The 16,809-nt window shown below is 38.8% G+C and overlaps 1 protein-coding gene across 6 annotated transcripts in view; it reads left to right on the top strand.

Annotated features, from left to right (window-relative positions):
* Window positions 1-16,809, top strand: part of LOC108496578 (multidrug resistance-associated protein 1) — a 50,314-nt gene that overhangs the window by 13,655 nt on the left and 19,850 nt on the right. For 5 of the 6 annotated variants that reach the window (XM_017813411.1, XM_017813410.1, XM_017813409.1 and 2 more), the window contains exons 2-14: window positions 689-865; window positions 1,301-1,426; window positions 2,738-2,875; window positions 3,924-4,049; window positions 6,796-6,857; window positions 7,809-7,940; window positions 8,940-9,167; window positions 9,857-10,034; window positions 10,685-10,846; window positions 11,526-11,618; window positions 12,853-13,056; window positions 15,564-15,710; window positions 16,085-16,172. In XM_017813411.1, coding sequence (XP_017668900.1) covers window positions 839-865; window positions 1,301-1,426; window positions 2,738-2,875; window positions 3,924-4,049; window positions 6,796-6,857; window positions 7,809-7,940; window positions 8,940-9,167; window positions 9,857-10,034; window positions 10,685-10,846; window positions 11,526-11,618; window positions 12,853-13,056; window positions 15,564-15,710; window positions 16,085-16,172 — 1,711 coding nt within the window. In that variant the 5' untranslated portion in view covers window positions 689-838. Of the gene's footprint in view, window positions 1-688; window positions 866-1,300; window positions 1,427-2,737; window positions 2,876-3,923; window positions 4,050-4,819; window positions 4,850-6,795; window positions 6,858-7,808; window positions 7,941-8,939; window positions 9,168-9,856; window positions 10,035-10,684; window positions 10,847-11,525; window positions 11,619-12,852; window positions 13,057-15,563; window positions 15,711-16,084; window positions 16,173-16,809 lie in introns of those variants that run through there. The other variant, XM_017813412.1, reaches the window with a different exon arrangement.

Genomic DNA, 16,809 nt, shown 5'->3' with positions numbered 1-16,809 from the left:
TTGGTTTGACTGTATGGTTGTTTGTCTTGGTTTTGACACTTGTGTTGAGAAAAATAGGAAAACATTGAATTATATTGATTTACATTCTCTTGTTGTTGAGTAGGAAATAAGCTGCAAGAGTGAGCCTTTTACTTAGTTGTGTGCCTTGTTGTGAATCCTCAACTGGGTTTGCTGCAGACAGCTTGGGAGCTATGCTTTACAAATACTGGCATGATATTGTCTTGTGCCATTCACTTTTACTGTGTGCCAGATAATGTTCGCAGGTGGAAATCTGGGAATGCAGTGTATCTGAATATTTAAGCATACATGTGATGCACAGTGGTTATAGTGGGAGGTAGCTAGCACTGTCGTGTTTTTTTTGCAATGATAATGTGAAAATTCTTGATTAATGCTGTTAAAGGTCCTGGTAAGTACTGTTGAGGATCCCTATTACACTTGAGTGAGCTGTATGTTATGGTAGCTGTGTATAACCACAAAAGTGACACCGTCATCTTGTGAAGGTTTGAAACTTCTGAGCTATAAAAAGTGCAATAAAATTAGATGCATCACAGAATGGAGCCAGTTTAATACAAGTATAAATAAGTGCACAAGAGATACAGAATAAGGCTGATAGCGGCTATTTCTGACTTTTAAGTATCGAAGTTCAGTGTTTGCTTTTTTTTTAACTCAACCTGTTTTCTTGCCCCAGGATTGGAATCTGACATGGTACACAGAAGATCCAGATTTCACCCCATGCTTTCAGAACACAGTCCTGGTCTGGATTCCTTGCACTTACCTGTGGATCTGCTTCCCAGTGTACTACCTGTACCTTCGCCGTCATGACAGGGGATACATACAGATGTCCAACCTTAACAAAGCCAAAACGGTACGTGACTTCTTAAAACCAGGACTTACTGAGCTTATCTGGAAGTTCGAATCTATTTTCAGCAGTGTTTTAGCACAGTATTTTTGTTGAGCACCATTCTTGGCCTGCATGTACACTTCAGCTGTAACTTACTTGTTCTCCTTGTGTTTGATTTCCAAGCCTTGCATGCTTCCCTTGCCCTTTTATTAGGCTTTTTGAAATTTACTCTGGCATAGTAACAGGCATGTAGATCCTTTGTAAGACCAGTTGGAGAAGACTATTTTAGGCAACTCAGTCTCAAGGCCAGGTTGTTCTTCTTTTGTGTATGTTGTAGAATTGCCCAAAGGGTATGATCTGATTATGACTTCTACTAACACATAACATCTAGTGTTCATCTATATGTTGTGCTGCATTATCTATGTGAACTGATGTATTAAAGACACTTCTCTGTTGCAGGCTTTGGGTTTAATACTGTGGATAGTCTGCTGGGCAGACCTTTTCTACTCTTTCTGGGAAAGAAGTCAAAATGGATATCAAAAAATATTTTATCTCATTAGCCCTACAGTATTGGGTATAACAATGGTAAGTTCTTCTGCATGGCCACTGTTCATGCAAAACCTTAAGCAGTAACACCATCTTGATATTACTCACAGTGTTGTAATTCTTTAAGCTACTGCCTTTATATACAGACTTATTCTGCAGCTGAACTGCAGTTGACTCTGAAATGTCTGCTGTGTTTTAATAAAAAAATTAGGAAAAAAACCCCCCTCCAACCCAGCAGTGCTCAGTGTGTTGCACATCAGCACATAAGGCAGTGGTAGTTGTCTTATTTTGGTAGGCTTGAGCTACCATTTATTTAATAGTTTGACTCAAGCATGGGGTGAAGGAATCAACTCAAAGAATACTGTTTCAGCCTAGATAATACAAACCACTGAACTTGGTGGAAGACAGTCAAAGGCATTGCATTATTAAGTATCTTATTACAAACTCTCTTGCATGTAACATTCTTTAGGGCATGTTTTCTTTGTTACACTTCGTGGCACAGTGGAAATCCTAAATGCCACGAGTCACACAGGTGTCCCCAGCTTAACTCTTTCTACCTAGATCCACAACTATTGTCTGCTTCCACACCAGTATTCTTTGCTGCTTGCATTTCAAGGAAAATGCCTTGCTATTCATTTGTTGTCACATATGTGGACTTGGAGTGGTAGTGATTAAGCAAGATGCTCGAGAGGGAGAGTGAGACACCACAGCTCCAACAACAACCAAACAAAAAAACCCCACCCAACAGCCCTCAAACCTACCGACAAATGCAAGAGCTGTTAAGTACTTTGTGGTCATTTAATAATGCAATTGTCAAGCTTTTGTCAGGCTGATTGAAAATGGTGTGTCAGCAGCCAAGTGAGATGTACCAGCTTCCTAAAGGACTCTGAAAACACACAAAATACAGAAGTAGAGTAATACTTGGTCAGGGTTGTTTGGCATTGTGGCTTATATGGAAAGAAATCTTTTTATTGTAAAAACACCTAGTCAGGAAATACTTGGGAAGGATACAGTGTCACCATAGTTCCATGTTGATTTGTGGTATAGAACCAGAAAAGTATAGAAATAAAGACTGGCAGCTTTTGACAGCACTTTTGTGTATGTGATCATTTATTTCTATGTAATACATATTCCTTTTCTCTCTCTTTTTTTTTGTCCACTCCTTTACTGATACAGAGAATTTCCTATTTAAATGTATTTTTGAATTACACTTAAAATTTCAAGGTGTTAGTATGTGTGGGACATACTGGATTAGAAATTTTAAATAAGCACACTGTAGCACAGTACCTTTAATATGTGCATAACATATTGTAAAACTTACGAATATATTTTTATCTTATTTGTTCACAGTTGATTGCCACATACTTAATACAGTATGAAAGAATAAAAGGAGTCCAGTCTTCAGGTGTGATGACAATTTTCTGGTTTATCTCATTGTTATGTGCCACAGTGATTTTGATATCCAAAATAAAACATGCCTTAAATATGGTAAGTGATTTTTAGCCTCATTCAGTTGAAAATAATCTGAAATGCTGCAGTAATAGAGCAGTTGCTTGCTAATTATGCCAGTCAAGTCAGTTAATGATTCATTCAGGGTACCTTGGGTTATAACAGCAAAACAATCAGGACTTAATGACTCCTGTTTTGAACTGCTAGTGGAATTCGTAGGGATTTTACCTGTAGCAACAATTGCCAAGAAAATTTTTCTGGCTGTTGGAGAAGGCGGATGTGTCTGCTTGAGTACACTAAAAGTGGATAATCTTTGATATGAAACTGTTTTAACTGGGAGTTTACGTCACCTTCCTGTTATTATACTGTGGATTTCCTGAAACACTTTGTTCGGTGGTGGTGTGGTCTCACCTGCCAGGGCAAAGTGAAAGTGTACAAGTGAAATATTTTTGTGTCTTGTAGTAAGGCCACCTGAAATATCAGACTAATTGCAAAGCTGCCTGAAAATGGCAAATCACTTTGATTTCTTGAGACCTTTCAGCCCTGTTGTGAATTTTGAGAACTTTCAGCCAACTTTTGTCTTCAGCTGTTGGGAATGGGATTTTACTGGGGGATGTGTGTGTCCATCTATCCCTGTGCTTTGATTTCTGTGGTTGACATGTTATGTATCAGTCCCAGTCTGAAAAATGAAAGAATCTCTGAATTTAAGCACAGTGGAACAAAGTGCAATCTAAATTCTTCTCCTCTAATTCTTATCTTCTGTGTGAGTACTAATTAAAAAGTTTGCTTTGAATACTCCTTGTAACCCAATGCATGAATGCCTTGCTCCTCTAAAGAAAGAAGTTCATGCTTGTGTGATTATGGTAGTGACTGAATAAAAATAAACAGTATCTTTCACATCCTCCCCCTTCTCATTACCTTCCCTTTACCAAAACAGACATTACCCCTAATTTGCGTGGGGTGGGTAGTGTGGCACTAACTTAGTTTGCAGAACTTACAGAAAGGAGTGTTTTTCTGCTTAATAGTAACATGTTGTTTTAAGTCAATTCCTCAAGCCTTCTAATTGGAGTGTTACCTTCCTTTGTAGGGTGCTGAAGTGGATGCATTTCGTTATGTCACCTTCTGCATTTACTTTGTCCTGTTATTTGCACAGCTCATCCTGTGTTGTTTTCCAGAACAACCACCTTTGTTTTCTGAAACAGTGAATGATCCTGTAAGTAAGTCTGTACTAAGTGCAGAGTATCATACCTGCAATATTCTGTGCAAGGAGCTATGGGGCTATAGTCTCCCAGATAATTCAAATTCTGCTTTTTAGTTGGTGATGAAAAAGATGAAGCCTATAACGTGCAAAAATGGCTTTGAGGGGGGGCTGTATGAGAGAAAAAGTGCAAAAATTGTTTCACTCGTTCCTGAATAGCATTCCTGAGGTTAAGTCATATTTATTTTTATTCAGTAGTGCTTCTTCCAGTTGGTGGGAAATAGTGATTTGAAATGCTGTGCTCCTAGTCACCTGATATGTTCAGTAGGCAGTAACTCACAAGGATACGGATTCTCTTTCTTTCGAAGGTGGGGAAGAATTTAGACCTGGAAAACTTTTGACTCTGGATAGATGTGTTTGATTTCCATATTTATCTGTCTTGTGTCAAGCAAAAATTTAACCAACTCAATTGCAAGAGCAGCTAATGTTAGAGGGTGGTTTGGATGTAGAAATTTAATTTTGCCTGGACATGATGTTTTTTGCATGTGTTCCTGGTTATATGTGCTAGATACATGTAGAGTGACCCAAGGGATGCTGGATCATCCTTGCTTGCCTCTGGGCTAGATCTTCTGAGTCACAGTGGAGTGACACTTGTCACTGCCTGGAGTTTGCAAAGTTTAGAAACTTCATTTCTATAATTTGATTTTTTTTTTTTTTTTAATACAGGGTCTGATTCTGGTTTGATGGCTGTTAGGTGATGCTGACTGATGGAGGAAAGTGTGGAATGTGTGATGTGGGGAATAAATGTTGCCTTTGTAAGTGTGGAAAGGGTCCATAACCAGTTGCACTTACTGAATCCCACAGTTAACTTTCTCCATCAGTATCCAGGGTGCCAGTGGTGCTCTGCATTCCACAGCAAACAGTCTGTGTGTCTATGTCTGGAGGGAAGAGCAAACTGCTGAGTCTTTGGCACCTCTTTGGGTTCTTTTCATCTCATTCAAGGATTAAATATACTTGACAGGATACTGTGGATTTATGGAAACCTTCTTTTCTGCTTTGATCGTGTTTGTAATAATTACAAGGTGCTTTGAGACCACAGTGGTTTGTTTTTCTCTTCTGAGTATTTCTAGGGGTGTCTTTAGGAAATAGGGCAGACTTGAAATTTTAACTTTCTCTTTTCATGAGTGATGTGTCTGTTATGATGGAGAAAAAAAGAAAGAAGTCATGTTAGACAGCTTTAAATTCTGCTTTATTCCCTTCTGCCTAGCATTTCCAAACCAGAAATGTTTGTAAGTCTTGAGTAAAATCTTAGTATATGTTTACTTAAGTCAGAAAACTGGAGTAAAATTTCTAAGATGTAGATACTGATGTATATAGAATTCAAATAATGTGTTTTGTCTCTTGTTTGCATTACACAAATCCAGACTTATTACAGCTTGTTGTTTTCATTCTACCTGGCATAAAACTCAGTAGAATTAATAGTTCTTTGTGTGATAACTATTTAATTTTACAAAAAACAGTATTATTTTAAAAGTAATGTAACACTTTAATGTTTTAAACTTCGGCTTTAAGCAAATGAAGTCTGCTTTTTGGTAGTACAAGATCTAGTGGGCTCTTGAATTTAGAGCTTCCACCTTCAAGTTGATTAAAAAAAGTGTAAAGGAAAAAAGCAGTGCAGCATTTTATGTAAAGTTGAGAATGTTGTTCAGTTTTGATGAAGTTGAAAGTATACCCTGTATTTGCTGAAGGAGAAATCTGTCTGTCAGGAATGCTGGAGTGACTGAATGCTGGAAGTTTTGCTCCTTTCCTTTCTCTGACCTTAAAAACTTCATTCATTAAGTAATGGTGTTGGATTTGCTTCCAGTCATTTTACTGCAAGTGTTTAAATACTTTGGAAATGTGAACCTCTTGTCCTTTAAAAAAAAAAGGCATATGTCTCATACATACTCTTATTGAGAAAGAGAAAATGCAGGACTCTCTTGTGTAGCTGGTTGGTAACACACTGCAGCACAGGAGAGCCAGGTTACACAAACAAGAGCTGAAAAATGCAAATGTTTCAAACACTTGGCTCTGGCTGGGTTAATTGCAGCCCTCCAATGGTGTTTGGTGACTTTAGTAGATAGAATACCTGAGTTGTTCCAATTATAGTTGTAGATAAAAACCTAGTGGTTTGTTGTCCCAAAGGGGAGGCTGGTTTTAGCATTCTTTAGGTGCTGTTCAGAGCAGAGAAAGAGGGAAGAGAGAAATGTGCACTGGAATTCTGCAAGTAAATCACCTTTAGTACCTTTGAGATTCTCCCAGCCTTTCTTTAAAATGCTGTTTTAGTCCAACAGATTAGGAGAGGACATTAATTTGAAGAGCAGTCAGACAACCAGACACTGTGCTGGGTGTAGAACAGGAGTGGGCTGTGTACATTTATGGATACTGAAGTTTCCCTTGCTTATTGATGAATGAGATACAGGGTTTCTAAGGGGAGTTTTGGGATGCTTTTGTGGAGTTTACAGGTTTTTTTCATTTGTGCATCCATGTTGATGAAATCACAGCACTTCACTGCTATTCCTTGTGTCCCAGTTGTTGAGTCTGCTGAAAGCCCTGGAGCTGTGCTTGTGTCTTCTGAACAAGCTCTCAGCAGCATAAATGGCAAATTTTAGTAATGTGAAAAAATACCATACACAAAAGGAATTTCAAAAGCATATTTTCTGCTTTGCTTGTTTCTCTTGGCCCTGTATCAGTCACTTTGATTTCTTTTTCTCCCTTCTAGAATCCATGTCCAGAGTTCAGTGCTTCTTTCCTCTCCAGAATCACATTCTGGTGGATCACTGGGTAAGATCAAGGTGCTGTGTATGGCACCAGTTCAAGTTAGATGGCACTTTGGGATCCTGCTTTCAGAGTTAAATTAGCAATAATCCTGCAATAATAATTTCGGTTGTTTTGGTTGGTTGTTTTGTAGATAGATTAAATGGATGTTTTTTCCAAATTCGATTAATATTTTTTACTTTCTTTGTAGAGTCCTTGTAATTTTAAATTTTAGCAGTATTTCCAGAATGACAGAATATTCTGAGCTGGAAAGGACCCACAAGGATCATCAAGTCCATCTCTTAAGTGAATGGCCTGTATAGGGATCAAATCCATGACCTTGATGTTGTTTAATATGTTTGTTGGACGAATATAATAAAAAAATTTTCTTTGGGAAATATAAGAAGGTAGAAATTATCTGCTGTATTTAGAAACTAAGGCATTCAAAATTGTTACCTCTTTTTGTCCAGGAGGCTTTTTTTTTCTATTAACTTAGTTTTAGTTATGCTGTATGAGTTAAAGCACAGAAACATGTAAAATAATACTGGTGTATAGTTGTGGTTGGTACTTGGCCAGAGTTCCAACAGAAAGTTAGATGAAAGGAATTGCTTTGTGAAATTAAAAGCTAGTAAAGATTTTGAAACTTGGTAGGCATGGGAGTATTAATTTCCTGGCTGATTTTCAAATGAGATCACTTCATCCTTTCTTTTATTTTCCCTGAAATATGAATTCAGTGGCACCTCCTGGATCCCTAGATGTTTTGGTGTCTGATTCTTGCAGGAAAGACAGGAGGATGTGTATTTTAGCATCTGGACCTGTGTTGTTACAGGTCCCACAGCTTGCATGCATCTTTGGGAAGAACTGGCTCTGCTTTGGGGCTGGATGCAAGGACCACTGCCTTATGCCATATATATATATATATGTATACACACATCTCTAGTGTTCCTAAGTTTATATTGCTGATTCTTTCTAATACAGGTTGATGATTCAGGGTTATCGGAGTCCTTTGGAAGCCAAGGATTTGTGGTCATTAAATAAAGATGACAAATCAGAGCAAATAGTGCCGCATTTGGCTCGAAATTGGGCAAAAGAGTGGTCAAAGACCAAGAGGTAAGTTCAGCTGTCCTGGCTGTCAGTTCTCCCAAGATACAGAGGTTTAAAAGCTCAAGTTTCTCAAACTCTCTTTAGAGCTGTTTGTCATTTGTTATCAAACTTGCTTTTGTAAGGCCCATGTGGCAGCCTGGATTTGTCCTTAAGTGCACACAGAACATGAACCAAGTAGGGTGGTGTGTTTCTTCTTTATGAACAGCTTCATCGACTTCCCCTTAGTCTTTTGTGATCCAAACCTTATTACTGTGACTTTTGATGTGTGTTTTTCGTCCTGGGGAGGGAATGTTTTCACACAAACTTCAGTCATGTAATTAGGGAGCTTGGGCTCCCTCTATAGTTGCCAAAGCCTCAGGAGGGTGGTTCAGGGTGTAAAAGTGAAAAGCTTATTACTTTCCTTTGACTATATAGGGAGTCTGAGCATCTAAGCCAGATGACTAAAATTAGACTGCATGCCTGCACTCTCCATCCTACTTTCATCATCCTGTACTGCAGCAAATAGAAGTACCTTTTCATTGAAGGAAAATTACATGCTTGCTTACACGGCATGTTTTTATATACAGCTTGTCCTCAGAAGTTCAGGGTATGTAGTTTGGCATAAGCCAGATGTGTAAAAAGAATGTGTGCATTGGGGATGTCTTGGCATCAATCTGACTTGTGTTTTATCTCTGGTGGTACAAAAGTTCAGCATTACTGGGTTCTAGAATAATAATGTCCTTTGCTCTTCAAGCTTAACACAACTTACAGCCCCATTCCTCATTCCCCAGGGCAGACCTGTAGGAGAGATTTGACAGGGGTGTTACCCATCCGAGCAAAGAAGGCCATTTCTGAGTGGCCAGTTCATTTAGTTATGGTTGCATGATTAGAAATGTTAAAACCCAGCTTTAAGCTATTGAGTGTCATAATAAGCAGCTCATAAACATCTCATTTGTATAGTGTGCATTTTTCCACTCGGCTTTATACTTGAATAAAGGCTACATTATATACCTGCTCTTATTTCAGGAGACCATTAGACATGTTATATGCGCCCAAAAAGCAGCAAAAATCAAGTGACTCAAATGGTGATGTGACAGAAGAGGCTGAAGCTTTAATTATAAAACCATCTCAGAAGAGCTCTGAAGCATCTTTATTCAAGGTGTTATATAAAACCTTTGGACCATATTTTCTCATGAGTTTCCTGTTTAAAGCCGCACATGATCTCTTGATGTTTGCAGGCCCGGAAATTCTGAAGTAAGACCTATATACTTTGTTATTGTATTAAAAGTATGTGAACAGAATTTAAAACACTCTGGTATTTCACTCCTCAGGCTGCTTTACCTTCAGCTGGTTAAATGGGGAAGAGATGTCATGCAAGTGAGAGACCACGAACAAAGATGATTTTGGTCCATTAGTTTTCAAGTTATAACATCGTGCAATAAATGTTTGGCTTCTTACGTTCCTTTTCAACACTAGAAGGCCAGGCAGGAATATCATCAACAATAGCAGGAGAGTTTATTAAATTCTAACCTGAAATTATTTTGGGACTACCAATCACAGTATGTGAAGCCAGAGAACTAAGGGGCTGGGAGAGTTGTATTGCTTTGAGATGATAAGAAGAAAAGCAGCTATAAGTGGTTGTATTTTAGCTGGAGGAAAAACGAGACTTTTTAGTGTAGCTCCAAGAGAATGCTGTACATGTAAGCTACGTGATACTTTCAAATTAGTACCTTGAGGTACTAATTTGTACCTTGAGGAGGGAGTGATGCATGCTCATTTAAAATGATCTTCAGTTTCTAGGAAGTTTGCTTAAATGTTTTATCTAAGTTTGGTACTTTGGGTGCTTGCATGACCTGTACAGTGATTGAAATAATCTAAGGTTGTGACCATGACATCTGATTTTCTTTTGCATCTACCAAGAGAATTAATTTGTCTCCCCACAGGTTGCTACTCAACTTTGTAAATAACAAAGCTGCCCCAGACTGGCAAGGCTACTTTTATACAGTGCTGCTGTTTGTTTGTGCCTGTCTTCAGACACTGATTCTTCACCAGTATTTTCATATTTGCTTTGTAACTGGAATGAGGCTCAAAACAGCTATTGTTGGTGTAATTTATCGCAAGGTAGGTGTTTCTATAAATATACAGTACCTGTCTGTGACTGTGAGAATTCATCACTTAAGTCTGAATTATTAGTTATGAGACTCTGGTACGTTGATTCCTAACTCTTAATGGAAATAAGAGGCTATCTAATTTATAAATAAAAGCCTTTAAGCTAGGGCAATCTTCTAATTTACTAGTTAACTCTCTTCTTCCCACTGCCAAACAAGAAGTCTTGTCTCATTTAGACTAGGGGTGTGCAATAATTCAGTTTGTGCAGGAATTAAGATGCCCCTACATTTACAGCTTCGTTTGGGACTTAGCAGCAGTGCCACCTCATCTTAGCTGGAACATTTTAGAAAGCTGTGGACTGATAGCTCTGTGTGAGAAAAATGTGTCACAAGAAATGAAGATTCCAGTTCTTACAGAAAACCACTAAACAAAATAAGCAGATTATATCCCTCAAAGATGCCTTATTGGCTGTATCACCTTAAACCTAGCTTAGCTGCTTGCTTCAAACTGTGCAACTTGCATTTTGCAAAACATAGAGGGTAAACAGAATATGAAGCAGGAATATGATTGCTTGTAATTTTAAAGAAGAATCTCTGTAAAGCAGTTGAATTCTGTGGAGAAAATGTAAATAAGTCTTGGTTTTATTTTTTATCTGCACCTAGGCACTTGTTATCACGAATTCTGCTAGAAAGACTTCAACTGTGGGTGAGATTGTGAATCTGATGTCTGTGGATGCTCAGAGATTCATGGATTTGGCTACCTATATAAATATGATTTGGTCTGCACCTTTTCAGGTGATATTAGCACTGTACTTACTGTGGCAGGTAAGTACTGTGTGTTGTTTCCTGTTTTGACTTTGGCAACGTGCTGCCTTCTATGATTCTGTGACTACAGACAGCTGTTGCTCAGACCACTGGAGGGTTAGAGCAGTGTGGGGAAAATGCTGTTTATTTAGAGCCATTCAGAACTGCTTTTGTCACTGCTATCAAGAAGGAAGGCAGGAGGTTCTGAATTTGGGCATCTGAGTGCATATGGGAGGGCTGCAGGTGGGACCTTTTGGGGGACTGGAGTACCTGTAGTATCTCACTTGTCACTTGATTTAAATAAAAATGGTCTTGGCTCTGTACTCAGAGTCACCGTGTGAGGTGTCACTGGGCTGACTCTTCATGAATCTCTACTTCAGAAGAACAGGCAAACCAGCAAAAACTGGAAAACATTAAAAGATAATTGTATATGGGTGTAGAGATATCTCTTCAGAGAGAGCTTGATCTATATGTATCTCTATATGGAGGCTATATATATATATGTTTGTTTCAAAAATCAAAGCATATAATTGTTAACCTAAGCTCCTGCTTGATCCTCATCTTCCCCTAAGCTGTTCTTGAAAAGGGAAGAAGAGGTTGAAAAACTATTTCAGAATGCTTTTCTGTAGCATATGTGGTAGTTTGATTCAAGATTTTAAGAATGAGTTTGAATAAATGTTTACAATTAAGTACTTTTCAGAATTTAGGTCCTTCAGTGCTGGCAGGAGTGGCTGTCATGATCCTTCTGGTTCCAATAAATGCTGTGATGGCAATGAAGACAAAAACCTATCAGGTTAGAACCTTTATACATGTGACAGTGCTTGTAAGAAAGGTGTTCTGTTCTTTGACTTGTTCCTTGAGATTTGTCCTTTTATTTTTTTTTTCCCCATCCCACTATTTGTCCCTTACAAAAAGGGAAGGGAAAGAAAGGTCAGAGGTGTTATGTATGCAGAATAAACAAACTCACTTATTTTTCAGCCTTGCAACATATCTGTGTATAATGATCTAAATTTGTAATAGTGAAGGTCAAGATAACATTTTAACCACCTTCGTGAGATGTCCAGTGATGGAATTGGAATTAGTTCAGTTTTCAACTTGCTGCCTAAGAACTAAAGTGCAAACATAAACTGCTGTCTACCTAATGAACCTGAATGAATGAAATATTCATCTTTTCAGAATGGTGGTTGCAGTGTTAAAGTTTTCTACTGCAAAAACTGCTTCCAACAGCCCCACCATGTGCTTTCTGGTGACTTCACTGCATGGTGAATTTACTGGTGAATTTACTGCATGTCAGTGGAGATTGTTGTATTGAAGTGAAACCTTTTAGATCTCTATGTTCATCAGAACATAACGGAGCATTTGGTTCCTGCATGGGAGAAGTAGGGAATATCTGGCATGTCACAGCACACTGTCACTGGTGACAGCTGTCTGGGATAGCTGTACCAGTGCAGTCTGCTGGCTGCCCAGTGCTGAGTCACAGCATCACTTCAGCTTTGCACTGCCCTCATTAAAATACTTTATGAAGATGAAAACTCTGAGATGTATGATGAGTGGCCTGGCTTCTTATGGCTGAATGGAAAGCTTTCTGCCTTAGTGCACCATCAGAAAACTATGGATAGGGCTGAAGAGGAAGCAAAATGCAGTTTGGTCTAAGGTTAGATAAAAACTGCACATCACTGATGCTTGGCTATAGTGGCTTATTTTTTAACTGTATATTGTACCTCTGAGGAACCTGAGTCCCAGGGCTCCCTGATGCAGGGTTAATCACACTTAAACCAGTGCCACAGCTGTTTTGATCTTGGTTTGGCTTTTCAGTTGGGTGAAGCATTCTTTTAATTGGTTTAAAACGTCTTGTTAATTCTGCATATTTGTTTGTTCAGATAGTATCTCAGATTTCCTGCTTGGGAAGCTAGTAAGCTTTTGATGATAATGAGGTAAATTTGCCATTGCAAAATACAAAGCTCAGGACTTTGAGGCTCTGCCAAGTATTGTGCTCTGTTAATTATTTTTTGCAATGTTGTTTTTAGGTGGCTCAAATGAAGAGCAAAGACAACAGAATTAAGCTGATGAATGAAATTCTCAATGGGATTAAAGTTCTGAAACTTTATGCTTGGGAATTAGCCTTCAGAGAGAAGGTATTAGAGATCAGACAGAAAGAACTTCAAGTCCTAAAAAAATCTGCTTACCTTGCTGCAATGGCAACCTTCACTTGGGTTTGTGCTCCTTTTTTGGTAAGTGAAACAAATCTAGAAGTCTTCTCTCCTTTTTGGGATGGTGCTTTCCAAGGCATTGCTTGAGGACTTCTCTTGGTTTTGTGTTTTAATGAGTGGAAGAGTCAGATTGCCCTCTGAAGTGGTGGGACACTGAACACACTTAGGGCTTCACTTCTCTATGAAAAGGCACTACTGTTTTCTTTGAAACTCAGTGACATCTGAGTTAGGTGTATTCTAGAAGTTAATGGCTGAAGTATTTGAAAATACAAACCTCCTCTGCATCCCCTCTATTATTTTTGGTGGAGTACTTGGGGGGTACCTAAGGTTAAATGTATGGTCAGAGTTAGGAGGGGTCACTGATGTGCATGGTACCCTCCAGGTGGGAGCTGTGGCTAACAGAGTAAAAAATCCCTTATTTCAGCATCTTTGAGAGCAGCTGGTTCTAACATAAGAGTCTTTGATCAAATGGGGACATGGTGTGCCAGGAGTGCCTCTGGCCAGGGTTTTCTCAGCATCTGTTTAAGAACAATATAGGCAGGTAAAGCCATTGCATAGCTTGGGATTGCTTCAAATTCCTATTTAAAAAAAAAGAAATCATTGATATGTGAAACATCCCTACTGTGTTTGTGGTTAGCTTACATTTCAGCTAATAAAAGGGAGGGAAGGGTGAGGTCACATCAAAATTGCTTCAGACCCTATTAGAACAAGGGGCCATTGCTCTTGTCTGCAGAAGCAAATAAAAGCCATGACTACATTAGGATAAAATATGTGCTGTTCCAGTTGAAGGTGTTTAAGTGTACTTTCCAGTCTCAGATTCCTTCCCTGCAAACATTTTTAGTGTTTACATTATGTTTTGGGCATGATGAAAGGCAGAGAAGTGCTGCCCTGCGTAGGAAGCATCTGCTGCATTCTTAAGTGAATGCTTTTCTAAAAGAAGTCTAAGATGATTTTAATATAAATACATTATTAAATGAAATTTCTAAATAAAACTCTGCAAGTGAACTCCTTAATGCTGTTCTGTGGAGTCTGTTAGATTCCCCTGAAGTGTAGCTCTGTTCCAGCAGACATTGTGGATGTGTGGCAGTGATCCTGCTCTGCAGGGGGGTTTGACACTGGGGCACAATCACACACAAGGCTGTTGTTCAGCATCTCATTTCTTGGATTTTTGGTTTTTTTCATATGTTCTTCTGAACTTCTGATTAAAGAATTGTTGCGAGTACCTACTTGAAAGCACTTTTGACATTGAAAACTTTTATATCCTGTACTGTTTCTCCTGTTTCCATGGCCAGGGCTCTTTTAATAATGGTGTCAGGAAACTGTTTATTTGCAGTACCTCCCCTACTGCTATGTGTGCTGATAAGGGTGTATTTCAGCCTAACTGTTGGTAACACAAGAGTGCAGGCATGCTGTGTGTGAGGTTATTCTTTGGACCCTTTCTTGTTTTTGATCTCCACTGGAGGGCTTTCTCCCTGGGACGTGGTTGTCCAAACTGAGGACTGTACAAACAAGCTACTGTACCAGGCACAGCTGAGTCAGCTGCTGCTCCAAGAACAATACATGTCTTCACAGCAGTCACATCGTGAGCAGTACTCATGTCTTCAGTGGATGCTGTGCTTAGATGAGGGCTCCTTAAGTGGAGGGCTAATTGTTTCAAGTCTTTTAGGAGGGGGGGTGCCAAAGGTTTGTCTGCCTTGATTTCTTGTTTTAATTGGCAGTCTTTTGGAAACAGTTTCTGGATCTTGTGATATACTGAGGTGTGAGTGGGGTTACCATGGAAGAAAAAGCTATGAAGGGAATAGATCTGAAAGTGAACATCTGGTTTTACTTACAGAATGTTACTATAATTTATTCAGCATATTTTTAAAAAGATAAGTATATAGATTTTTGGAATTATATCTTATGACTGATAATAACAGTGGTTCAATGTAATTTTTTGCTCAGCATGAAACTTAATTCACAACAGAAAAGTTTAATTACTATAAGGCTTCATGTTTGTAATGCAATTTCAGGTTTCCTGGAAAACAGTCTGTCCATGATAAAGTGAGCTGTATTTGGAAATCTAGGGTTGTGGTAGTCTCTACAAAATACAAAACATGTTAGCATCGGGGTGTTTCTAACTTTTCTGTCTATAAATGTTACTGATCCAGTATCTGGTACTATGAGGAGTGCCTTAAAACTGAAACAGAGCAAGAAGAAAGACCAGTGATCGTTTCTCTCCTTCCTTTCTCCTGCAGTGTGACCACAAATAGCCTGGGATATTTGTGGTTTCACCCTTGCTATGTGAAGAAAGTTAGCACTTAGCACTAAACACTTTTCCAAGGGGAGCCATCAACTTCTTTTTCTGACAATAGATTTAAATCAAATGTTTGTTTTGCAAAAACTGTTATCAGGAGTGAGGAAGTTACCTGAACATTCCACTTTCTTTGATTTGTAGTCCTCTGATTGCAGTTGTCAGACTGTGTACTCCTGACTTGGTGGCTTTCAGACATGTTACCCCAACTGTAACCTTTACCCCTTGTTTTCAGGTTGCCTTGTCCACCTTTGCTGTGTACGTCACCGTAAACAAGAACAACATCTTGGATGCTCAGAAGGCATTTGTTTCTCTGGCTTTATTCAACATCCTCAGGTTTCCACTGAACATGCTTCCTATGGTTATCAGCAACATAGTGGAAGTAAGACTTCAATCATTAACAGGTGTTTCTGTGCAGAAGTAGGCCCTGGGTGGAAAGATTATGTTCCCATGCTTAGAGAATGTCCACTGGTGAAATTCAGCCACCTCAGAAAGGGAGCTTTGCAGTTCCTGTGTTAAGTGCAGTGCAAGCAAAATTATCAATCCCGGTCGTGGCGGATGGGTGTTCCTGAAATCAGTCATGATTCCTGTGGTTTGGGAAGTGTGAGCTTGATGACTGTCCAAGCAACTATGCAGTGGATTTAAGGAGGGATTAGGAGTGCATAATAATGTGTAATGTATATGTGGTGCAAAATAATGAGCTCTTAAATGTAATGAACAGACTATATGATAGTTTTATATCCCTTTTCCATGCAGGCCAGTGTCTCCTTGAAGCGCCTTAGGGTGTTCCTGTCTCATGAAGAGTTAGATCCAGACAGCATAAACAGGGGTCCCACGACAGAGGGTGAGCTTCTTTGCCTGCTGAAAATCAGTGTGTACAGGTTTTGGGTGGTGTCTTTTGATTTCTATAGAAAATTTACTGCATTTTTGGAAGATTTCACTGATAAATTTTAGACAGCAGAGAAGGGAGTTTGTAAAAGTAAAATTGTATAAAGGTTCTACTTCCATCTCAGATAGTTTCTTCCCTGTCCACAACTCCTGTGTCCAAAGCAAAACTTTAGCTGTGTCAGTAATTTCTAAATAAATTTTGTTACTTCCTCTTTACAAAGCCAGTGAAATCTGTACCACTCCCTCTCAGGCAGTTAATGAGCTCTGTATCATTTTAGTCACTTGGCTTTCTGGTAAGCAGTCATCTGCTGTATTTTTTTTTTCTCTTCATGTTTCTTTTGAGAATATCCCCTCCCCTTTCTCAGCTGATAGCCATGAATACATTGCTTGTAAATCTTTAGTGTGGGGTTTGGTTTTTTTTTTTTTTTTTGTCCATAATGGGTTGTACTTGCACACCTATGCAAATATTTAGCTAGGCCAGTATTAATTGCATATTTGGTTGAATTAGAAGTGGTATATTTTGAGTCGTTGCTGTAAAAAACTACAGATGCCACTTCCATGTGACATTTCACTGAACAGTATTTTTGGTCAAA

The sequence above is a fragment of the Lepidothrix coronata genome, unplaced genomic scaffold, assembly GCF_001604755.1.
Source record: "Lepidothrix coronata isolate B3197 unplaced genomic scaffold, Lepidothrix_coronata-1.0 Scaffold41, whole genome shotgun sequence".
NCBI classification, from domain to species: domain Eukaryota; kingdom Metazoa; phylum Chordata; class Aves; order Passeriformes; family Pipridae; genus Lepidothrix; species Lepidothrix coronata.
This window is presented reverse-complemented; position numbering and strand designations above follow the sequence as displayed.